Here is a 25,366-nt window from a genome sequence, read left to right on the forward strand (position 1 = left end):
CAAATCAAAACTTAAAATTATATTTTTCCTCCTTCAGTCCCTTTGCTTAGAGCTGATTGACACTTCATATGTATATTTAACGCCCAAGTAAAAATAATCTAATTACATTTTGGTTTACCACTCTGTGTAAAATACATCAATTATTCTTATACCCATGAAACTAAAAGCTATACTCTGTTTGCACTTGTCATTATGATGCAATGGATGGCCTCATACTGCCCCCTGCTGCTACTAATCATTTCATGGGATCAGAGAAACAAAACGTAGTCATGGCTGGTATAAGTTTTGTATTTCTTCACATGCACACACTCAGACACGAACACAAACATTATTTATGTAGAAGGAACACAATACACACTGTTTCGATGTTTGCATTTTTAAACCAGTACACTGCAATGCACTGACATTCAATTTCTTACTAAGCATTTTTGTCTCGTTTTTAGTAAAAATATCTTAAACTTCTTAAATCAATATACAATTATTATAGAGATTTTAAGTCTTCTTTTATGTAAAATAATAAAATAATTAAGTAAGTTTATGGTAAAAACAAGCCAAAAAATCTGTCCGTTGGGTGAGAAAATTAACTTTAATTTAGTTTGACATTTTCTTAGTACCTAATTCAAGTTTATTTTTAAGCAGATTTTTAAGATAATGCTTAGTAAGTATGTCATTTTTTACAATTGTGTCAATAACGACCATATTACCTTAAAGTGATAGATCACCCAAAAATGAACATTCTGTCATCCTTTATTCACACTCCTGTATGAATTTCTTTCTTCTGCAGAACACAAAAGAAGCTATTTCAAAGTGTTGTTATATTGTTATAACCATTCACTTTAACTGGTCTTGTGAACATACAATATAAGTCAATGGAGGCCATGCTGTTCGGTTACAAACGTTCTTCAAAATATATTATTTTGTTTTCTACGGAAGAAAGAAAAACATAAAGTTTGAAATGACAAGAGGTTATATGTAAATGCTGACAGAATATTCATTTTCGGGCGAACTTTAACAATGGCATCTTGGTAGGTTTCATTATATTCTGTGAAGTTACATTTATATGTGGGTGCCATAAATACCAAGAATATTAACTGTCAGTATGAGATGTATCAAAGTTTCATGGTGTTGGCAACCTTTGTTGGCAACCATGGTGTTGTTTATTTTGGGACTGTTTTGTTGTGATTGTCTATTTTGATTGGTCTCTTCTAAACTGCATATAAATTGCTATTTATTCAAATGATTGTTGCTGCCCTCTGCTGATGGAAAACACTGTTCTAATGTAACATTGTCAGGCAAGTCGTGCTGCTCCAGGGACCGCCTATATGGACCAAGGATATCATTACTGTTCCATACACAGCCAATACCAAACATATTAATACTGTCACTATACATGAATATATTCCATTGTTAAGTGTCTTAAAATGCCTACACCTAGAAATGAAAATTCTCATTTATTTCAATTTCAAACCACACATCCAAAATTTATTATACTATGGCATCTTCATTGATTTTAATTTTATGAATGCACATAATTATTTCACATAACAAATAGTTGTGCATCAATGTATGTCAACGAACAATGAATGAAGCTATATTTCTAGGTGTACTATCCCTTTAAATGAATCCTCCCCACTGGTGTCATGATAAATAGCAGCTAGAGCCCCCCCGTGTCACAAACAGTGTTCATAATTTATGCTGTGTTATACCCAATACCAAATGGCCAAGAACAGGAAAAGGCACAGCTAGGAATCTGATGCTGTGTGTTAACCTCAGTGTATTCCTCAGGCTACTGATGAGCTTTGAGCAGCTTTAGGATTTAGAGTGTATTATGAGAAGGGAGGGATGGAGCAGCAAGAAAACTGCCAGAGATAAAAGTGCATGTGAATTAGCCAAATTGGATGCGGCGGCGTCGTCACTGACAGGCACAGAGTGAAAGTGAGAGAGTGAATGACAGAGAGAGACCGGAGCAACACGCATGTGTGAGGAGCGGAGGAGAGGCACGGCTGCTGTATTGACATCAGGCATTTTCATGCCGTACATTCTCCTTCTCTGACCGCACACACAAGGGCACGGAGTCACCGCACGCATCTGCAGAGACACACGTAGACACCGACTTAGTGGACCTGCGGTCATGGCTGAAATAGGTGAGTGGTTAAATCCTCTTCCCTTTAAGCCTCTTTCTTCTTTTGCATTGAGCCAAACAGCTACACAATGTGACTGCTGTGAGTTTGAACTGTAATGAGGTGAAAAACAGGAGGCTGAACATTCACACCACCTTCTCCTCATGCCTTTTCTATAAAGGTCACTGTTCTATAGGTTGTATGAAATGGAATTGATGTTATGCTCCCAGGTGGGACCATCATTGTCAGAGGTGTATCCTCTGTGTGTGGGTGTTTATGTAAGAGCATGCTGGGAGCCAGACACCCTGAGTTAATGAGAGCCCCAGGGTATCCTCAACCCCGCCCAGCTCTCATACACACTGCTGCTTTCTCCCCTGCACTTTATTCTTATGTGTAATGTTGGAGAGGGCTAATATAAGAATAAGAGTGTGGGGAAAGAGCGGTATGGTTGTATGTGATACCCCACCCTCTTGTCTATTTTCACTCTGCTTACAAGGGATTATCAGGGTGATTACTTATAGTGATTACTCTTGTTTCCTCCAGTGCCCGGAGACTGTCCATCATACTGTGAAAAGAACAGTGATGAATAATTTAGGGTTGTATACACACTCTTCAAAATAAAGGTGCTTCACAATGCCATAGAAGAATCTTTTTTGTCCAAATGGTTCTATAAAGAACCTTTAACATCCAAAGAACCTTTATGTTTCACAAAAGGTTTTTTTTGTGGCGAAAAAAAGCATCTTCACATTATTAAAAGGTAAGAAAGGGATGGTTTGACTGAATGGTGGATTATACTTGAAGTGTCACTGACGGTTCATGATGAGTCTATGGGGGTTGTCATCTGCATATCCATTATTGATGCAGTACAATTTCATTGTAAACGTTTCTTGGCGTATTGATTGCCATTTGTATAGCCTTGGTTTTAACTACTAACATATGGTTAAACTGTGTTACATTTACATTTAGCAGACGCTTTTATCCAAAGCGACTTACAAAGAGTTGTCATACATGTTAACTGAAGCAAAACCATAGTTAATTGGTGGTTAAAATGATTCTTCAGTTTTCTTTGTAGTAAAAACATGGCTTATTTTTCACACAGAATGCTTGAATAGTCTTGATTTACTGTCAGAATTAAACATCATACAGGTCAATGTTCTTTGAAAGACTATAGACTTTACAAGACATGTTGAATTATGATTGGATCTGTACATGTTTTTACTGAAAGCAAAACACCAGCATGTTGTGTTTTGGATGTTGGTACCCATCACAAGACGCTGGTTTACATGCTAGGAGGTTTAAGTTATCTTTAGCAGGACTTCTTTAGTCAGCCAACCGTATTCTTCAATAAGGTACCTGGCAGGCAGCCAAAATAATATGACAATTCCCTATTTTACTAGGTGGCTAATTTGCATGGATTTGTATGATCTCATTTGTACATGTCGTACAGTGTACTTTCACTCCAGTGATGGATGGAGCTTTATTATTGCTTTCTATTTTTCTAGTAACTGTAAATTTAAAGATTTAATCCATACAAGATAATTTGCAAGTCACATCACGAAAAAGTTTAATGTATTGCTTTTATTTTATCCATTGCATTTTTCCAGTAATTCTACATTCAAGTTTATATGCAAAAGCCACATCCTAAGAGTTTTTAAAGGGATACTCTACCCCAAACTGAAAATTCTGTCATGATTTCCCTCCCCCAAACCTGTATAAATGTATTTGAACACAAACGTATTGGTAAACATGTAAGCAACTTGAGTGTGAGTAAATGAACACCAATGTTTTAAATGAATTGCTTTTATCTTATAGTTTGCATTTTTCTAATTGTTCATTTTTGTACAATTCACTTCATAAGAGTTTATTTGCAAAAGTTGTCATAAGGTATGGACAGAACCCAAGCGCATGCTGCAGTTTGCAAAATAAAACTTTATTTAAACAAAAACCCTCTATGGGGAAAACATGTACAAAAACAAGACAAGACTGAAAACTAAAACTTCCCACAAGGGGGACAAAACAAACAAGGTCTTAAGAATAATAAACTAAGTCCACAAACTTGAGTCCAGGAAACAGGAACGCAGGTAATCCAGACAGCCTAGGAAGGGTAAATGTGCAAAATGAACCGACAAGGGACAGAGGGAAACTGGGGCTTGATAAAGGGAAACACTAACAAGGACTGATGACACAGGGAGAGTGGCGGCAGGTGACATGAATGAAACACTAAAGTAAAGCTAACAGGAGGATTGCACGAGGCAGGTGAGGGGAATAAAACACTAAGGGAAAGATGGACCAAGGCTGGTGACAAGACTAACACTAAATGGCCGTGAAACAAGAGGGCTTGACAAACCAAAACAATGCTCTTTCTCCACACAAAACACATGGGACTGACATGATCCTGCCACAAGACTCGAAAACCAAGACAAGGAGAGGCAGGATCATGACTAAAGTATGCACCCGTGAGATCAGACTAGACCCGCTATGGCTATGCCAATCCGTAGACCACGTTCAAACTATAAGTAAGCATCATAAACCAGTCTGAGACAACAACTGAAACTGGTGTTTTAGTGGGGTTATCTCAGTATCATACAACAGAGATGGTAATGACTCGTCATGAAAATAGCCTTGAGACTGCATTACTTCTGCTTGTTGCTTTAAATGTTGCTGATTCAGTGTGATGGCGTTTCAGAGGCTCTCAGTGAAGCCCTGAATGGAATCAGTGTCAGCACGGAGATGGTGGAGGAGGAGCTCAAGCCTCATCTGGACATTCTGTTGAACCTCCTGTTGGAGAAGAGTGAGTGTTTACATCTAACCCACCAATATCCTCAATTCCATGTCTGTGTTTCCATATTTGTGCATCTGCAACCTCCAATCCCACTTTCACAAGCTTTTTTACAGCTGTGTTCACATGTGACGTAGCTGTCAGTTCCTGCTGAGTCAAGGGGGTCATTTAGCACGGCACTCATGATGTGCTCCTTGTGTGAGCTGCTTTTTCCTCTGTTTCCTTCAAGTAGTATGTGTGTGGGAGTATGTTGGAAGACAATCCAATATAGGGGGCAGCAAAGGGTCAGTTTATCCACCTGCTTCCAGATTGGGCCACAAGTAGGAGAGAAGTAATCTGCATTTATATTTGAGAGGGTGGGTAAGGGAGAAAGGGTTCATCTCATAAATCCATCTCTCATTTTCTCCCTTTCGCTCCCCATCTTTTGCACATTCTTGCCTCCACCACAAATTACTTTCCACCAGCTGGCCTTTCTTGGCACAGGGTGGTTGCAGATTGCAGATGCATCTAAAATTGGAAAGCAGCCCTCACAAAAGAGCCCCCACAAAAAGTCTGTGTTACCATGGTAGCTAGTCTTCCTCTGACAACTTGGCCTGCCACGTTGGCCCTTGTGGATGTCGTTCTTGAGGAGAACATTCTTCAATGACAGATTTCCTCCTGATATAGCATCTTTGGCATTTCTTAAGCACGCAGTACAAAACAAAAGAGGAGAGATGAGAGACAAATTTAAGCAACAGGATGAGAGATTGGGTTTGTAAACAGTACAAGTTTATTAAAACAAAATGATCAAAAGCTGTCTTTCTATCTCCAGAGAAAGGAACGGCAGAGAAAATCGGTTCTAGTGGTGTTTTGCCCGTACTGGTTCAAGTCCTGAGGAAGAAGAGTCCTCTCACCTCTCAGGTTACCCTGTTGGTAGCAGAGATGGCCAGGGAAGGTAAAACAGATTTAGTGTCTTGCACAATTAAAATAAATTCACAATACACAAATGTGGAAAACGGCAATATACATGTAACAAAAATGTCCAAAATAAAGTGAATGAGTGGTTTCCTGTTGGTTTGTGTGTTAGCTGGTGTGAGGGAGCATTGTATTCAAGCAGGACTGGTGACAGCATTAGTGCCTTTATTGAACAGTTCAGACCAGGAGCAGCTGCTGCACACGGGCCGAGCGATCGGACGCATCTGTTTTGAAAACTGTGAGTAATACTGTTACGGTCTGTTACTTCTCAAAGCTAATGCAAGCAAGTAAATTACTATTCAATGCTCTCCTGTAGCTCAACTGGTGGAGCATGGCTCTAAATGCCAGGGTTATGGGTCTGAATCCCAGTCATACTGATAAATACACTCTTACAAATGAAGGTTCTGTGAAAGATCATTCTGTCAAAGATTCTGTTAAAATAACCTTTATTTTTCATATTTAAAAAAACTACAAAAACCTTTTGTGAAGTTCATCAGATATTCAAAGTTTTTATGAAACCACATGTTCAAACCGGTTCTTCTATTTCATTGTGATTTCATCTAAATTCCCTCTAAAAGAAAAACTAAAACGAAGTACATCTAGTTTGAATCTTTAAGCTAAATTAGTTAACACACCAATGCTTATTGTACTGTTTCTTTACTTTTTTCTGACATACTGGAATTACATTTTTAAATAGTTTAACATGCTTGATGTTTGAAAATATTGCCAAAAGCATCTGACATTGGAATTATAGATTATATTTATCTTTAATATGTTATTTACATTATGTACATTGTGTTTATTTACATTATTTAATTTTTTCTTTATATTGTGTACAGACTTTGTATAGGTTTTAACTATACAAAGTCAAATGGAATGAAAAACTTTTTAATATTTAAAATTAAAATATCTCAATATCAGTTTAATATAAAATTATTTAAACTATATAATATTATAATATTTAAAATATATATATATATATATATATTAAAACTATAATACTATTAATATTAATAAAACTGTTCAGAATGCAGATAGAACATTGTAATTCTTGCCGGAACTTGATTATGGAGAGGCAACTATCCTCTCACTCTTTATCATGGTGCTCATAGGTTCATAACAAATTGTAATCTTAACTCATTATTGCAAACTGTATAAAGCAGGGGTCTTCAACTAGTTTTCTTTGAGTGCCAGATTCCAAAAATATAAATAGGACGGGAGCCAGTTTTTTTCTGTTCTTCTGTTATTTTGTATTTCTGTTATTTATTGTATTTTGTTCCTTTTATACAGTTTTTGTTGCTGTTACTTAGGACTTGTAAATTGTAATGGTCATATTGATGATGTTATTTGGTTCAAAGTCAAATTAATAAATGTCAAAAACGCTAATACATTCAGGATTCAGCACAAGGTTAATCCCTGCCCCTTGAAGTTAAACTGGTGTCTTATTAAGTGAATTAATTATCGCATCTCAGGGTCATATAATCACATTCATGTGCCCCACGCACTTAGAAGGGCAGATCATTTGAAGAGCGAGTTTTAGGGGAGATGTACAGCTATTTTTCGTAAATATAGCTGTTTAAACATAACGTAGTAATAAAAACAACATAGTTTTCTCCTTATCTGAGATAGTTCACGTGGTGTAGTACTCTTCAAGTTTCTTTGACAGACCGATCAAACGCTTTATGAGCCGCGGTAATTGCTTTTGTATTGAATGTAGTAGCGTTTTGGACTTTCACAGATTTGGCGTCTCAGGACTTGCATTTCCTTTTAAAAGTCTCTCCACTTATTAGAAATGTTAAGGTGGGAAATGTTTTACGACACAGTTTAGGGTTCTTATTTTTTACTTTCACAGAACTTGCATATTGTGTCACTTCCTTTTTTACGAACAGATCACGGGAAAACAATATTTTCTGTACGCTGCTTTAAACGATTGGAATGTTTTACAAAATGATTTGAAAATGCAGGACTTTGTATCAATGTGTCCTTTTAAATCTTTGATCTGTGAGCTGTTGAAGGAAGATTCAAGTTGTAGATGTTTTTGAACTTGTATAGATAATGTGTATGTCTTGAAAGGTCGTCATTTTGTGAGGTTCTATTGCTGCATGTCTTGGCCAGGACACTTCTAAAAAAGATTTTTTATCTCAGAAAGTTTTATTTTTCTTGGTTAAAGGAATGTTATAATTCCAAGGCAATGATGTGAATACTCATTAAAGTCCTTGTGGTCTTCTCTATTCATGTTCTCACATCTTCTATTGCTCTTGATGCCATTCTCTTTCTTTTCTGTAAGTCCCTACCCCATTCATGCTCCTCATGTGCCTCTCTCTCAGCCGTTCAGCAAACACAGCTGGTAGAGAATGGAGTCATCCCCAGGCTGGTGACCATAATGCAGCAGTATCCTGATAATGACCCGCTGGTAAACGTCAGCCTGCTGGCCCTCTGCAACCTTGCTGATGTGGGTAAGGCAAATGTAAAGACAATTTGGACAATGCCACCCCACTTCATTCCGTCTAGCCTGTTTGTCTTATTTACATGAAGAACGATTTTTCTCATAATTTATCTGGTAATCGTTGAACAATGGATGGCTCAGAAAGTCTCATGAAAAGAGTTATTCTGATGCAAAATAATAATGTTAAATAAATCATGGAACAGATGCTGCACGAGAAGCTCTGGCAGATGTGGGTGTATCAGGGGTTTTGACCTATCAGCTGAAACGGGCACCAGATGCAGAACGTCGACATCTCATACTGGAGGTTCTTGGATCACTAGGAGAATGTGGTAAGATATATCCAAACCGTGCATGTACTTTCACATATTCATTCTTATGGCGCCCCTTGTTAAAATGTTATCTTCCTTGGGTTCTTAGTCACTGTTCTTGGTGATGATGAACTTATAATCGACTCGTGTGTCCTTGCATGTGCATGTGTTTTAGATGCCCTGAAACTGCAGTTTGTGGAGTCAGGCGTGCCGGAGGCTCTCTCTGAAATGATTCGAACCCTTCAGGGCGGCTCTGACACACACGACCTCTGCAGCATCAAAGTGGCTTCAAACCTCATAGTGACCCTCCTACTGGGAGGTACGTCTCTCTCATTGACCACTCTCAATCACTATGGGAATTTAAATTACATGCAAGACATTTACTAAATGTGACCCTGTACCACAAAACCAGTCATAAGAGTCAATTTTGCGAAATTACCATGACACAACTTGTTTTGTGGGCCGGGGTCACGAATAAAAAAGTTTATTAATTGAGGTTATTGTGAACTATAAAAGACTCTCTGTGTTGTTTACAGATGAATCAATGCAAAAGTGTTTCGGGGAAGGGACAGGGAGAGTCTACCAAGATGTTCTTTCCTGGCTGCAGTCAACAAACACTGAGCTGCAGTTGTCAGGAGCTCTGGCCATTGCTAATTTTGCCAGAAATGGTAAGGAGATGAATATAGATGCTTTGTGAAATGCACACACTGATTATTGTCTTTAGTTTGATAGAAATTCCCATAAAAAGTTTTCTCTGCTTTCTGATTTTAGACAGCAACTGTGTGAAGATGTTGGAACTGGGGGTTGTTCCTTATATTCTGGACCTGCTGGAGCAGCATGTAACAGAGGGAGATGTTTCTGTACAGCATGCAGGCCTTAGTGCCCTTAGAAACCTTGCCATTCCAGGTTATACTTTTCTGTTCTTGTTTTTGAATACTACAAGCACTGTTGGATTTCTTTAAAGGCCACAATTTGGACACTGATCCCAGTATGGTATTCTGGTTTTACCTTTACATTTATGCATTTGACAGATGTTTTTATCCAAAGCGACTTGCATTCAAGATATTCATTTTATCAGTACACCAATGACCCATTGCTAATGCAGTGGTTCCCCAATAGGGCTACAGAAACATTTGGTGAGAACGGCAGCTTAACCAGCAAGACATCCTTCATATCAAACCAACACTAATCTGCCTAGACAACCATGAATGTTGATGCTGGTCTATGATGGTCTATTCAATCGGTTATCTTTACAATTACAAATGGTCTTAGTTTATGGTTAGATCTTATTACTTAGATGTTATTTTGGTTTCTCTGATTTTCTTATTTAGCCTCTAATAAGGTGCGTATGTTGGAGGATGGGGTCATGGAGAGGATCAGGACACTTTTGCGCTCTGACATGCCTCCCGTCCAGTTTAAACTGCTGGGCACTTTGCGCATGATGGTGGACGGCCAAGGTAACGAGTCTAGAGACTAGTGTTGTGTTTACCCATCAATAGGTGCTGTAAAACTGTTAACAAAATAATGGTGATTATATAAAAATTTACTTCTATAAAAAGTTTTTTTTGTGGAAAATATATTGCATTAACTTGCCGAAGTAAATCTATGGCAAGACAACTAAAGGTCAGAAAGCTGGATAATCATATCAGTGCTGTTAATGTGTTTGTGGAACAACAGTGTCTATTGTACAGGACTATAAAAGAAAATTATCATTTAGCTCATATTCCTAGCAGCAATAAAAAGGACATTCAGTTGGCAGTCGAAGAGGAGGACTCAAAACAGCCAAGCTGTAATTTTTAAACAAAAGCTTTGCTTAACTATACTATTACCTGCCAAATGACTATGATGGCCAATGAATTAACATTTCTCCACTACAACTTTAAACCGTTGGGTATGTAGAGCCTGTAATTTTCAACCCCTCACTGCAGTTTGTTATTTCAGTGTGAGCTCTTAGACACCTCGGTGTACAAACAAAAGACCCGCAGCAGCTTTGGCAGAGTAAATTACTACCTATACGTATTTCACTTGCCAAAGGTGATCTGAGTATCTAAATAAAGAGTAAACAAACTCCAGTGTTACTATAGTATCTCTGGTGTGTTTCATCTGGATTCCACTGTATATACTGTACTACTTTGGCGTATTATTTTCTCTCATCATTTGTTCTTTTCTTAGAGGAAGCAGCTTCAGTGTTAGGGAAGGACGAGATTCTGTTAGGACGGGTCATGGAGTGGTGTGATGCTAAAGATCACGCTGGTGTCAGGGGTGAGGCCAACCGTCTTTTAGCAGCTCTCATACGACACAGCCGAAACCCGGTGAGTTTTAAAAAGACACACATGTAGGCCTATTCTGAAATGCATATACAATCTAACTGAATTCGTCATCCTTCACTGAACCCATCTGCTGTCTTTAAAGGAAGTCATCCACACTGTTATTAAAGTCGATGGAATTCAACATCTCATCTCAATGGCAATCAGTGAGCATGTCATCATGCAGAATGAAGCTTTAGTGGCTTTAGCCATTGCCTCCGCTATAGACATTGGTAAGATTTGTAAGACTTGTTTGGCATTAGACTGGTGTAGCAGAACTACTTGTAGTTATGTTTTACCATCCAAGTACAGTTAAAACTGGTAACTTTCACATGATGCATGCAGAATGCCATTAAAAAGTGTTCACATGTAAAATTCTCACCTTAAAAAGAGTGATAATGTGTCTCTTCTGGAATCATTCACTTCTAACGTGTACGCGTGTTTTGTGTGCAGAGGCTGTTCAGGAACCGTTTCGGGATGCTGATCTCCTGCCCACCTTGCAAAAGATGCTGGATGATCCTGTTGTGGCCGTGGAGGTCAAATTCAGTGCGTTGGGCCTTATCTGCAGCCTTGCCAACTCTGGTCAGTACAAGAGATACTGTGGAAAGGAGAAAGACTTCAGTCAATATTATGTCAACTACAGTAACACATCAATGTTATCAGTCCAGTAGTCAAATACTGTAATTGAATGATACTGTATTTTATTGTATTGAGTGTTTCAGTCCATTTTCTTCTTGAGAAAGTCAGTAGAGAGGCAGTTTTTTCAATGGCTTTTGCTAAAAAAAAAGTAAAAAATACTCCCACAGAATGCACCCTAATAACCATTAAGCTGCATCTGCTGTTTAATATATTCTCTTACCGGAAATCAGCAGGTCTTCAAATATTTCTTAAATGTATTAAGTCACATCTTTAAAAGTGAATTTGTAGTTTATTTGTATAATGAAATGTGCCTTTCTCTCCTACAGGCATGTTACGGGAGCAGATAACCTCTCTAAACCTGAGGGACACTCTGTCCAAACTGTCTGCTCACACCAGCACAAAGCTGGCAAAGCAGGCCGACACAGTGATGGCTGTTCTTTCGGAGACTAGCTAGACTTTACAAACGATTACACATCATAGCATTACAGACTTCTTCCACACTCATGATCACATTTATGATCACCGCAAAGAGTGCTAAACACACACACATATATACATAGCTACTTCATCTAGCAACGCATGTAGTCAAACCAAAGCAATACATATTAACCAGCTCACGTTAGAGAGAGAGATGATGTGATTTCATCATCCAAAGGAAGAGGTCAGTTTTTCCATGATAGAATATGTTGTCAGCTGTCACTTGTATCATTCATCAAACTGCATTAATGAACCTGTAGCTCTCTAAAACAAGTTTAAAATATGCTAAAGCAGAAGCAACTCTCATCTGTTCTGCAATATCCAGTGGCAAATTACTTAGTAAATAAACAACTGCACACAAACATGCAATTGATAATGATAATGTCCATGGACTTCCATTAACGCTACAGCGAAGCTGCTGTATGTATTTATGAGCTTACTGTCTAAACCTCTCAATATGAATTCAACAAACATTTAACTATATGATTTGTATAAAAATTCCACACTACTTTCGTAGTGTCGTGTAAATATTTGTCTTGTAATTTCGTTTGTCATTACCATGGCTGAATCAATTTGTCAAGTTATGTCAAATGTAAAAAAATAACGGTTAGAAAAGAGGAAATATGTCTATTTTCATATCATAGCCGGCCTTACTTTCGTTTGTTTTGTGAATGGCTTTTTGATGCAGATTCTTTGATCATGTTGATCATTTACAGCGAGCTAGCACAAAATACTTCATAATCTGAGTATCGTGAAAGCAATAGCCAGAAACATATCAAGAATAGTTCTTGAGCTTCCCCATGTCTAAATTTAAAAAAAAAGTATTCTAAAAAGTGTTTCAACCGAAAATCTTAATTTCTTTCAAAGCCAGATCTCAGAAACATAATTTCGTGACAATTGTGTCAGGGAAAGTAATGCTTTGGTTAAATAAGGTGTGAATCCTATATATTTATAAACAGTGTTTCTCAGAGAGTCAGAATGTCTAACTTTTCTGACGTGAGCTGAATGTTGCTCTGACGGTGTTCAGTCGTGGCCGATAAAATGCAGCTTAATGTAGAAACAAAGATAACCTTCAGATTTAAAAAGGCACTTCAGAGTTTGAAAAATAGCACAATCTCATTGGTAGCTGCTATGCTTGTGGATGTTAAATAACATTTTGAAATAAATAGACTATTTTTGTGTGTAAATTGTACGGTTTACCAGAAAACCTTGTTTCTGCCAATACAGTAAAAGTATGGCAGACAATGTCTGGTTTTGTATAGTTCATGCTGTCTGAGTGGGCTGGTTGCTGATATTCTTTAATATATATGTTAAGTATCCCCATACTTTAGATCAAGAAAATATATTCCTGCTATTATAATATATAAATATTATTGCATAACATTTACTGAAGCCTTGAACCATTTTCAGAATCCATTAAATGTACGAAGGTGATTCTAGTTCACCTATATTTGGCATTGTTTCCTGTTAGTGAACCACTAATAAAATGGATTATTGTTTATATGTATCATCTATAGGTCCGAAAACCTGAAAAATCTGTCTTAGAAATTACCACTAGATGGAGACAATAGACGCGAGGCTCTGATGATGGTTATCCACAAGATATCATTGACCAGTATTTATTCGTTATACTAGTGGTTGGTTGCAAAAGACATTCATTGGCCGTAGGAATCTAAATCTTCATTATATTTCTGGCTGGAAAATTTGTCCAACAATCATTGTCATTATTGCTTTCATCTGCTATTTGATTTTATGCCAGTTTATGTCTACAATGCAATTATTTGTTGTTCATGGTAAACAAATATTTGAATAAACTCATGTAATGACATCTTTGTTTGTGTTCTCTTTTTAATCTCTGTGATAAGAATACAGTCACAGAGACCCATCAAAGATTTTCAAATGTTGTGCCAAGTGAAACATATGTAGTGTCTCCAGGTCCCAATCGCCATCTCTTCACATCACACAAGCCAGCTCCAATAAAAAACAGTCATGACGTATGTTAAGTATAAAAACTATTTTTTCAAAGAGTTTTTGATACCCAAGTAGCTTTTATGACCAAATTTGTAAATGTGAAACGTGACAGGAAATAGGAAAAAACACTAATCTGATGCTGCCGTCACACGTGCTTTCGGAATTATCGGAAATAGTCAGCAAGCTGATTAGTAAAACTATACAGGATGTACGGTTGTAAACTATTACATAACATTTTCCCAAGACACACGCATGCATGAATCTGGCGTCCTCCATTCTTTCCTTCGACACAGCACCTGAACACAAGCAGCTCGGAATCATGACATTAGAAGTGGGAGTTATCAATTTCTTGTCATATGTTTTGCGTTAATGCTACTCTATCATGAAAATGTATTCACTGCTAAAAATATTTAAAAACTAGATGCTTTGTCCCATGCCGTGTTTCTTCCAGTTTGTAAATGTTTGTTCCTTTTCTTAATTTGGACACCTTTTTTAATATTTTATGTTTTAGCATAGTTTGGGTTTTATTTCATTTTTATGCAATGTAAAAAAACTTACTTCAATAGTGGCGTTTCCTGCTATTCTGTGTTGCTGTTTGATTTCCTCAATGTACTTCAGAGTGGGATTATGTTTGTCTGTCTATTCCTTGATTGATCTAATTTCATCTTTAATGATTGCAAATTAATGTTTTATCCAGTATAATATCAAACATATGATTGGGACATGAAACTGTAATACATAATAAAGTGACCCATTTATAATGTTTCTCACTACATTATTTGCTGATGTGAAGTTGCTTAGGATACACTTAACTGAGCTAGACTTCAGAACAAGTTTTTATTGACTATTCAGAAGCTTTTTCATTGTAAGAGTGTAAACAGGGCAGTATGGGAGTGGCTGGTGTTCAGGTAGGTGTGTGCACGTTGGACAGGAAAAAACCTTCTGCTTCAGGGGGAAAATAATTAAAAGAACAAAAGTGCCCTTTGGAATAGCCATGGCTCACGCCTTAGGACTTTTACACAGCAAGAGAAAGTTCAGAGTCCTATCAAATGACACCTGAGACGGACACAGGAGATTCGCCTCTAACAACCTGAGTACTGAATACAAATCTGGAAGGTAAGAAATTTTTCACAAATTTTTGCTACCACTCTGATGAACAAAAATAAAAAAGGTGACCTGCAGCACTAAGGTCATTTGAACCTATATTCTGTAAAGATGCAACTCAGTGCTTCTGTTTCATGAAAGTTTCTTAATAGTGATAAACTAGGTCCTTTAGAAAGTAAGAAGGTAGGTAGGTAGAAAAGAAATGGTTCTCATAAGAATTTTTGAGTAAATGGGTAACCAGAAACGGTCCTTCTTTGGAATCGCTGTGTGTAGCACCTTTAGAGAGATAATACGTCATATCACTCAGGAAAAAAGGAAGAATCATCTCAGTCCCATTGAGAAATGTTGTTTCCATAGCAACAGTAGAGGAATGATGGTTAGCCAAAGAGACCTAGGGAGGGTGTGGCAATTCTTTGTACTGAAAGAGAGAAATGAAATCTCACTGTGTGCTTGTGTATGCTTATGCATAAAAGGACGTGAGGGACAATTTGATAAAGAGGGAGGGCGGGCCAGTGATTCAATGAGATAGAGCAAATTAAGTGGAGCATTTGGCTATGACCACTGTTTTTCTTTAAATTCATTCATGCGTTTGTTTTGATTTCCATTTAAATGGGTGAAGTGGCAAGAACACTGGCGGGCGGCTTAATAACCATTGGACCTCCTCATCACCATATTCTCCTCCTCCTCTCTGTATCCAATCTCCTTTAGCTCTTCTCTCCAGCCCTCCACCATATCACACAGATAGTCTTTCCCCATAACACCCACACAAACACAGCCACACACATTCCTCTCTTGCTATCTCCCTCTCTCTCTTACACACACACATGCCCTCCTGCTTGGGGATTTGAGGATGTGACCGAAGCTGCCTTGTAATCAGATGAAAGTGGAGCATAATGAAGCTACCTCCATCTTTTTCTCTCTTGGAGCGGGGATGTTGAAGGAGAGGACAGAGATGAGTGACATGTAATGGAGTGACTGTGGAAAAAAGGTCCTCCGACTCTATCTCCTTTTATGTGGACCTGGGCTGACGCTGTACCCTCAGGAGACTGGGATGACACCACAGGGCGTTAAAGAGATACTGGGAAGGTAAAGACCAGGGACAAACGACAAAGATCAAAAGGGATCGTAAGCATCATCTGTGACTGGGATACAAGGTAGGCATTTCTTGTGCTTTTGTAAATACTGATACCCTTTATCCTGTTGTGTATGTGGATGGGTGTGTGTGTATGCACAAGGTGGAGATTTTACCTTGGCAGGTATTTTGGGACTTTGTAGAAAAAAGATGTTTAGGCAACATGAAATGAACGAGAGTGTTTGATATATTTTATAATACTCAGCACGGTAGCACATACTGTACATTCTGTTGTATGTTATATCATTTATGATACTAAATTAACACAACAATTTTATATGATAGGTGATAATAAATTAACACATTTAAAGTAAAGTTGTCTTACCTTGTATTAGAATGTATAGAGAAAAATAGAGAGACATATTGTTTCTCAAATAGCTAAAGCAAGTAATAATATTTTAATAGATGTTATTTTTTCACCTCTATTAACCTGTTGCATATCTCCAAAAGTGAAACAAAGTCTGAAATAGTGCAGAAAAATAGGCTTTAAACAGGCACTTGCAAAATAAGTATCAAATGTCCAAAAATATAAAGAATTTGATTATAAACTCTTCTCAGTGTCTGTTGTCTCCCAGAATAAGAACAAGATTAGACTGTAGACTTGAGAGACAGCTGAGTGAGAGATTAACCCCTGAGAAATTTAGGTAAAAAACAGCTGTTTAAACAAATAAACATATAAATAAAAAAGGCATAAACCCAACCGTTGTGATATAAATTATCCGATGCTGAGTTGGGTCAAACTTTATTTGGTCAAACATAAGCCATTTTCTTATTTGTTTCAACCCAACGGCTGGGTTTGTCCCTTTTGAAGTCATCATAATAAAAATAACGTAACATTTTTTTGTTTTCCGAACACACTTGTGTATCAAATCCCTGCTCCACCTCCACCATCCCAATAAGACACACGTTACAAAAAACAAAGTTTTGATTATTGGGATGCCACGAATGCACAAGTAGAGCATTCTATCCATTTGTTTAGCTTGTCAGGACCTATACGAAAAATGAATCTTAGTGTACCATAGTGTGCTCATGTGCTAAAAATGGGATCAAATTAACTTCTTCACCAGTTAATCCAAAACATCTATTGCAGTTGATCCAGGTTTCTGCCCAGAGCTATGGACAAAATAGCTTGGTTTTTATTTTTATATAGAAAGTATTTTTACATAAAGCAGCAGGCTAAGATGTTGTTATTTGGGAATTTACCAAGTGCTTTTACCAAATGGATTTATACAAATTAGTTTGTATTAATCCAGCCCAGTTTTATTACATACAAACATTCAAGGCCATACATTATTGATGCTTCTTCTCCTAATCTTAAACAGATATCCAATGGCAGAGACTGGAAAGCCTGTGATGGAACAGTTCCCACCAGGGGTCACAATTCCCTCAAACCCTGCTGAGTGTGTCGTCTCTGACCCGATTTCTGCTGAGGTGAAGGTCTTCCACCAGCCTAAGGAACAACTACAGAGCTCCAATGAAATATCATGCTCACCAAAGGACATTAAAGACAGCGACGAGACTGCTGTACTAACCTGCAATACCGACTCTGACCATGCGACTGATCAACAACATACAGGTCATCACTACATTACAGAGACCCATGTGTCTGACGGTGTAGATATAAAGCTCAAAGACATAATGAGCCATCAGAATAAACAAGCATGTGGAGGATTATTGTCAGTCCACAGGGACCATGACTTATATCAGCACAGGGACCTGAAAGAACACAGCCTGTTATCAATACAGAGAAGCCACTCAGACAGCTTGCAGATTTATGAAGACGGCCAAGCTCCCTCTCGCAATTGTGGCGCTGGCTCATTCTGTTACCCAATAAAGGAGCAGGAGGCTTGTGCACAGTCATTCCCTTCTTTAGTGTGTAAACAGGCCATGCCGCTTCAGCAAAGCAATACAGTTACAACGTCCACCAGAACGGGGAGCAGCAGATCAAGCAGTCCCACTCAGCCATCCCAACAAGCATTTGTTCATACCAGCGCTTCTGCCCAAATACAAGTGACCAGTGAGGCCATTCCAGAGTCTGCCTGCTCAAAATTTCAGGATGCCGTTTGCTGTAATTTACACTTCCATCATGGAGCAGTAGAGGACACATTTGCAGCATACTGCCACCCACAGCCCATTCCTGCCCCAGCACAGCTGTTGCCACACTTTGCGGGAATAGAAGAGAACCACAGGGCCCAGGTGGCATCAGGCAACTTGCTTGCTCTACCTCGACTCATCAGCTCTGTCAGCGAGACAAGATTGAATACCAAGTTTCACTCCTGCGATCTGGACTGCTCTTGGCCTGGTCCAATGCGTCCCTCCGGAACTCAGATGAGGCAGTGGAAAGATGGAGAGACCACAAGGGAAGCAGGGACCATGACCTCACAGAAAGAACTGAGAGATGTAGGGGTGCAAGTAGGTCAAGACTCTGAGGAAAATCCACAGCACGTATTCCCAGAAGTATGTCTGCTTGAGGAAAAGGTGAACGGGAGCAACAAAACCGTGCCAAAGAGTCAAAAGTCTCCTGTAAGGGATGTGAAATGGGATGCAGAAGGCATGACCTGGGAAGTGTATGGAGCCTCAGTTGATCCAGAGGAACTTGGAATTACGATTCAGCGACATCTGGAGCTACAGATTAAAGAGACTATGGGAATAGCAGCAAAGCTCTCGCGCCAGAACACAGCAACATCTCAGCACAGCTCAGGATCAACGCACGGGTATAAAAGGAGGTTATTGAAATCCCTGCGTCGTCCAGGCTGCTGTTCTAGCACCACCACTGCGGTGGACTAAATAACCAATGTGACCTCAAGCTGTTATTTTTGAAAGACCTTGAAAGCCAAATGAAAACCAGATTCACTCTAAACTTGGTCGTTTTACAACAAATAGACATTTCTTAAAAATGTGAGGAATGTTTCACTACAGTTCTCTGTATTTGCTCTTGGATTACAGAACTGAAGTATGTTATGGAGAAAATTGTGCACACACAGGTCTTCCGTTCATTTGAATAAAAAGATAATAAAAGAAATGTATAACAAATAAATATATGTAATAAAATAATCAGTAGTATTAGTTTTTCAAGCTTCAATAATTTACAGAAAGATTGTGTGTTTTTATAACAGGTTACTGATATCGTTGTATTTTGGTTTTCCTTCACCTTTCAAAGATTATTATGACTTGGAACACTTGATGTCAAATTGTGTCCAATAATTAAAATGTGTTGATTATTGATTCAGTTTCCAGCACTGTGTTAGAGGTATTAGAATACATCAATTGTGGCGCGACACGACCTGCTAGACAAAACACAGTTACAAAGGCTGATCAAATTATATGAACATTAAGTCTTGTCAGTAGGCAATTTAAAAAAGTACTAGAGCCACATTTGCACAAGCAGACGCATAATCGGATAATTTCCAAACAACTTTCCATTTAATGAAGAAACATAGAAAATATTACAGCACATACATTTGTGAAAACGTTTGATTGTTTGTCAAAAAAGTAAGCTAACCAAGTGTTTCAGAAGCAGTCTGGTTGTTGTCAGTGTATTCAACTATACCGATAAAAGCAATACTTAATATGTGATTTTAAAGAAACTATACTTTGTATGCAAGCTTACTGTACATTGCTTTGTATAAATTCGTTTTTTTGTTCCATTACAGGGTGTTGTCTTCTATGTTTGTACTCTTATCAACGTCATAATGAGCAATACAGTTTTGACCAGTTACAATATGGTGTTTAACCAGCTTTGCCATGCCATTGTCATTTTTAGTTGATTTTGACACAAACTATAATTTAGCCCAATTACAGATCTGTGTTGCAAAAGAAGAATTCGACTCAGTGTTGAAACAGTCTTTTTTATATTAATAGAATCACAGGCTACGTCAACTGTCTGCAATACATGGCATTTAGGGAATTTCGTGTTGGGATTGCTGTCTATGCATGAAGACAAGAATATTGTTGTGAAGACCTGTTATGATTCTGTGACCATAGATCATTTACAGAATTCCAGTGAGACCACGACGCGATGAATAAACATTAAAGTCATTTGTAAGCTTTTGTAAGTTTTCATCATTTCAAATGTTTGAAAATCTGTCATTAAAAAGCCCACTTGACCAATCAAACAGCCTGTGTAAATGCATAAACTTTGCGCTTTTAAATATTATACAAGCAGCTTTTCTGAGCATCAAACCTCATCACACCTACCATGTTTAATTCACCTTCAGCAGCACACAACGAGCAGTGCTGCGCCTTACATAACGGATGCATTTTTGGTATTTCACACATGATAGGGAGATATCGTGAGATATTTTGTGGACGCGGCCATACACGGAGGTAAGTACCCCTTAACGGCTAAATATACACGTATTTAAATCAATAGATCGTGCATATGATTGTTAGGGGTGTCTGAGCCATATCTATTTCATGTAAATGGCCACACAATGCTACGGACGTCGAGACAAGCAAGGCATTCGGCTTTGCGTGTAGATATGATCATTTTTGTAATCTACACAACACGGAATGCAATCGGTAGTTTCGTTTAGTCTTTTTCGCATTGAGTCGAATAATCGTGTTCTGGAAAACAATATTAAATTATTGATATGGTGACCATTTTGAATTTGGGACAAGAGGTGTACAAATCATATTTTGATACATACATCACAATATAATTAGAAAAAGGAGATTATGAAATTTTACAGTTCTCTGGCCGTTCAAGCAGATAAATGATTGTTCATTTACATGTAGTCATTTAGCACCTACTGGAATAACACCCATTTCCAGTGACCAAGTTGGAGCATGGCCAGGTATTTTATATATTTTGCATATTATTAGGCCTATATACACACACACACACGAATTTGTTACTTTATTTAAAAAAGCAACAATGAGCATTCGGGCTGAAAAAAACTCTATTACAAATCATGTTAAACCCATAACGAAATTATTTTATGGAGTGTGTTTTGGGTGTTGTTCCAGTAAGGTTTAATGGTGTTCTAACAGTTCACACGTGCCAGATAACAGTTTACATTAAATCCATTAGAATTCTGTGATGGTTTCTATTGTTTTTGCCAACCATGAATGATAAGGCTAGTATTAAAACTATTAAAAGTATGTTTTTAAATATTCATTGGAGAATTACCTTTACCCATCTGAATAATTTGTATATACTGGTTGTATGTATCACACAAGTTCAGTTTCAAGTTCCACCAAAATTCTAGTTTCTTTAAACCCCACGATGTTCTATCATTGCCAGGGTCTTTCAGAATGAACAGGGCTGTAGCCACCTGCTGGATACTTCTCCTGCTTTCGGCGTTCCTGTGCGACAAGGTGATGTCCAAAGGCGGCAGAGGAGGAGCCAGGGGGTCTGCGCGCGGCAGTGCCCGAGGAGGCCGCACATCTCGCACCCGAGGTTCCCCCGCCGTGCGGGTGGCAGGGGCAGCAGCAGCTGGTGCCGTGGTGGCACTGGGAGCTGGTGGATGGTACGCATCAGCCCAACGTCGACCAGATGACAGCTCAGACAATGGAGATGACTACTATAATAACAGAACAGACTGGGAGCTTTTCCTTGCCAGGACATCAAATGCAATAGTGCATGACTCCTTTGTCACTAGACTGTATGCTCTGCTCCTGCCAATAAACTTTTTGATGTACTTTGCCCCTTGAGGCATTTTATAAGACATTTTTGAGACAGCTTAATAAGCTATTATCTGTACGTTACCGTGCAACAAACTTACATTTAATGTGTATTTTGTTGCATAACAACATTTAGTCATAACAAAAAGGACAAACAGATAAGAGAGAGGTTCCAAATCCACTATTTAGTTACCAGGTATGCATTTAAGAAGAGAATAATTAAGAAATACATTTGAAAAGGTTTGTGTGTATAGTTTGCTTCACCTGAAGCTTTAGTACCTTATACTATAGACTACTTAAAGATTATGCTGGTTACATCATGCACTGGGTTGTTCATGTCGTCCTGCTGCACTTTTAATAATGCACCCCCATTTCTGTGTGATCGAGACGGATATAAATCTCTTTATGTGAATCCTTGTCTATTTACAAATGAACTGTGTTCACATTCATGCTGAAATATGCCTACAATAGAATATTTAGAAATATCTGGACCTATACGTCTATTTTGGTGTGAAAATGTTCCATGTTTTTACATTTTTACCATGGCCATTCTGTTAATTGTTGGTCTGTTTGATGTATTTTGTATATCTAGTAGAATATTTAGATAATCCACAAAACATGTGAATGCAGTATTTATATTAGTATTTAAAAAAAGAATTTATTATATAAACCACTATATAACTTCGATGTGCCAACCTTCACGTTACAAGATTCTAATTTAAGCAACCAAGTAAAATTATGAGACAAATAAAAATTATATATACTTTATTCTGTACTGGGACAGTAGGAAGTCCAATTGTTTCAGGTAGTTTCTGTTGGTATTTGATTATTTAGTTGTAATTGACCGTTCTGAGATGAATTTGTATGGAATCCTAATAAAATGAAACCAGGCTCTATTAAACAGAATATTTTATTGTATTTTTAATTCCAGTTAATTAAAAAATACATTAAATGCACCCATTATATTAATAATTCTACACTTTGAAATCATTGTGCACCATCTTTTAATTAAAACATTAAAAGTAATAAGTGCTTCCCCAGTGCGCTCAGTCTCCAGCTTCAAGATGACATTGTTACTACAATCCCATACACAAATCAGTTATAACAGCAAAACACACTTAGCATTTTTATTAGTCAAGCAACACTTTTCCAAGTTCTCCTTTCCGAAATGCTCGGATGAAATCATAGGCTGCGGCAGTGTAGTCTGGAACTTGGACGGTAATGTTGCCTGAAGTTTCAAGGAATTGAAGATATTGAGCATACTTTGAGTGAACTTTCACTTTATTATGTAAGCAGCACATTAAATGTGTCTTGACTGTATCAACTCACCAACCCCAGTGATAGCCGTCATACGCCTGGTCTTGCCCAGTTTAACAGCTATGCATTTCAGGACATGCTGAATATCATCACAAGGCCCTTCAAGATTGTACTTTTCCACGTAACTATGAGATAATTGACACCGGTGTTATTCATTACTCATGTGTGCTCATAAAATACGTTAAGACATATCAACACAAGACCTACCCAAATCTGTCCAGTCTGTTCAGAGAAAACAGCAGATAATCTGCAATGATATCCTCACCAACTAAATGGTCCAAGATGGTACCTGATTAAAAATGGGATACCTGTGTGACCTTTACAACAACAGCAACATATAAATCAGACAGCTTTTGTTTTAAAACTGTTGACTTACCACATAAACCAAGTTTCATTCCAGTCTCTATGTTCTCTATTTTAGGTGGTAGAACTCCTGGCGTGTCCAGTAGGTGAATAATGGGTCGGTCACACACCTAATAAATTAAGGTTTAATTTAATAACAAAGGTAGAAATATTAATATAATTCAAAACATAAAATCAAAGTGAATAAACCACACCTGAATTTTGGTCAAGACAGCTTTTGTAATTCCTGGTTCACCTCCAACTTTTGAAGCTTTACCTTTCCGAAATGACACATTTGTATTTAGGCCTATTGTTTTTTTTCTGTTAGTATTTCAACAGCAGGTTTATGTTTGCCGATACCTTTTTTCAAGTATGTTCTTCGTACGGCATTTATTAACGATGACTTCCCTACGTTTGGCACACCAATGACCATTAAACAGTAACTTCTGTCCTAAACATAGATGAACAAAAACGACTTTATAGGAATATGTATGGAGTACATAAATTTATTATAGTAATTTTTCCACAACTCACCTCTTCTCTGTGATAACGTGGTCCGCTTTCTATCAACTTTGTCAAACAAGGAACAACCTGGGAACATTGCGCAGAGCCGTAACTAGACAGAGCATATTTACAGTAATAGGGTAACACACAGTATTCTCCAGTCAAGTATTATAAACATCTGATGTATTCTCACCTTTTTCACATTCTCGTCTCTTTGTATTAAACAGTCTGTAAACAAAACGTTCCTTACACCTTCCCTCTCGAGTCGTTTCAGAATACTCTGGTGGAATGAAAACAAGTCTGTTATATTTACACATGATCCAAGTACTTTTGGACTGTGCTTGAAGAAGGGCAGTTTGAAAACAACAATGATACATGCAATTTGACACCTGTTTTTTAGATGTGTCTGCCAGATCCGTTTTGTTCAGAATGAGCAGGTGTGGCCGGACATCAAGGCTCTCTTGAAATAGCGGATTTCTTCCAGAAAACGGGATGTTGGACAGTCAAAGAAGTTGGCTTGAGTTCATATAAAACATTTCATTTGAAGTACATTCTCTGCCATTAAAAGGATATTCTGGCATCATGAACTTCAATAATGCAGTCAACCTTCCGCAGGTTGTCTCTCATTTGCTTGAGTCCTAATAAGAGCAGAAGAGTTAATTTTCATATATATATCAATTATATTTATCTAGGAACTCATATATATTTTATATAAGAAATGAAACGGAACCAAATGACATACAATGCTTTAAATGCATGTGCAACTAAAAACTGTGTAAGAGTTTCTTCTTTGTCTTCAAGAACTGCGGCCTTCACTACTGTAAATCGACCGTGTTTATCATTTTTGATGCCGTCACACGCACCTTTAGCCATATGTCCAGGGAACCAGTGTGCCACCTCTCGCTCGCCAAAGTCAAACACTCTTCTAAACGTGGCAGCATTGAATAAACACTGATGAATCCTCATTGTGGCTGCTCGGTCACTTTACCTGTAATCGCTATATTTGTAAGATCAAACACCGGCAAAAACAAAACATTTAAAGAGATTTGAAACACTGTAGCACACGCCGTGCTTCTTCGTTAACGTTGTTGTATAAATAAAGTTGTTTAGCGCCGCCTGCTGGATTGGCAGAAGTACACTTCCAGCACGCTGACAAGTAGAAAAGGAACAAAAAAGGGTTTTATATTAGTACTGTGTGGTATGTGGGTTTCGTCGTGTGACTCGTAGTTTGGTTATATTTCTTTAAAGAAATGTTAAATGAAGGCTGTGTTATAAAGATTGCATCAATAAACTCTACTATAGAGTAGAAATGGCGTCCTCTTCTGTCATGTGCATGTATTGA

General features: G+C 37.9%; 3 protein-coding genes across 6 annotated transcripts; 2 read left to right on the forward strand and 1 right to left on the reverse strand.

Moving 5' to 3' along the window:
* The first annotated feature begins 1,681 nt into the window (after positions 1–1,681).
* LOC306904093 (rap1 GTPase-GDP dissociation stimulator 1) lies at positions 1,682–13,856 on the forward strand. Of its 3 annotated transcripts, XM_079473751.1 has the most exons (15): positions 1,865–2,144; positions 2,664–2,877; positions 4,807–4,911; positions 5,711–5,833; positions 5,966–6,091; positions 8,181–8,309; positions 8,503–8,628; positions 8,783–8,926; positions 9,144–9,275; positions 9,379–9,513; positions 9,939–10,064; positions 10,780–10,919; positions 11,020–11,146; positions 11,367–11,495; positions 11,879–13,856. In XM_079473751.1, exons 3-15 carry the CDS (start codon positions 4,851–4,853, stop codon positions 12,004–12,006), a joined length of 1,626 nt encoding a protein of 541 aa, XP_079329877.1. In that variant the 5' UTR covers positions 1,865–2,144; positions 2,664–2,877; positions 4,807–4,850; the 3' UTR covers positions 12,007–13,856. The 3 variants fall into 3 exon arrangements, with proteins under 3 accessions (XP_079329876.1, XP_079329877.1, XP_079329878.1); XM_079473750.1 differs by lacking the exon at positions 2,664–2,877 and having other exon boundaries at positions 1,682–2,144; XM_079473752.1 differs by lacking the exon at positions 2,664–2,877 and having other exon boundaries at positions 1,942–2,144; positions 4,791–4,911.
* Positions 13,857–14,982: 1,126 nt separating this feature from the next.
* On the forward strand, positions 14,983–20,348 carry LOC306903690 (GRIN2-like protein). Of its 2 annotated transcripts, none has more exons than XM_079473058.1 (3): positions 14,983–15,116; positions 15,813–16,258; positions 17,559–20,348. In XM_079473058.1, exon 3 carries the CDS (start codon positions 17,566–17,568, stop codon positions 19,021–19,023), a length of 1,458 nt encoding a protein of 485 aa, XP_079329184.1. In that variant the 5' UTR covers positions 14,983–15,116; positions 15,813–16,258; positions 17,559–17,565; the 3' UTR covers positions 19,024–20,348. The 2 variants fall into 2 exon arrangements, with proteins under 2 accessions (XP_079329184.1, XP_079329185.1); XM_079473059.1 differs by having other exon boundaries at positions 15,037–15,116; positions 15,724–16,258.
* A 2,405-nt stretch (positions 20,349–22,753) lies between these two features.
* mtg1 (mitochondrial ribosome-associated GTPase 1) lies at positions 22,754–25,128 on the reverse strand. Its single transcript, XM_079473929.1, has 11 exons — positions 24,888–25,128; positions 24,598–24,662; positions 24,414–24,518; positions 24,218–24,304; positions 24,055–24,111; positions 23,881–23,971; positions 23,736–23,797; positions 23,555–23,651; positions 23,386–23,467; positions 23,191–23,303; positions 22,754–23,089 (listed from the first exon to the last, which is right to left on the reverse strand). The coding sequence occupies exons 1-11, from the start codon at positions 24,988–24,990 to the stop codon at positions 22,992–22,994; spliced, it is 960 nt and encodes a 319-aa protein (XP_079330055.1). The 5' UTR covers positions 24,991–25,128; the 3' UTR covers positions 22,754–22,991.
* Positions 25,129–25,366: the final 238 nt, after the last annotated feature.

The sequence above is a fragment of the Barbatula barbatula genome (assembly GCF_947034865.1).
Source record: "Barbatula barbatula genome assembly, chromosome: 14".
NCBI lineage: Eukaryota > Metazoa > Chordata > Actinopteri > Cypriniformes > Nemacheilidae > Barbatula > Barbatula barbatula.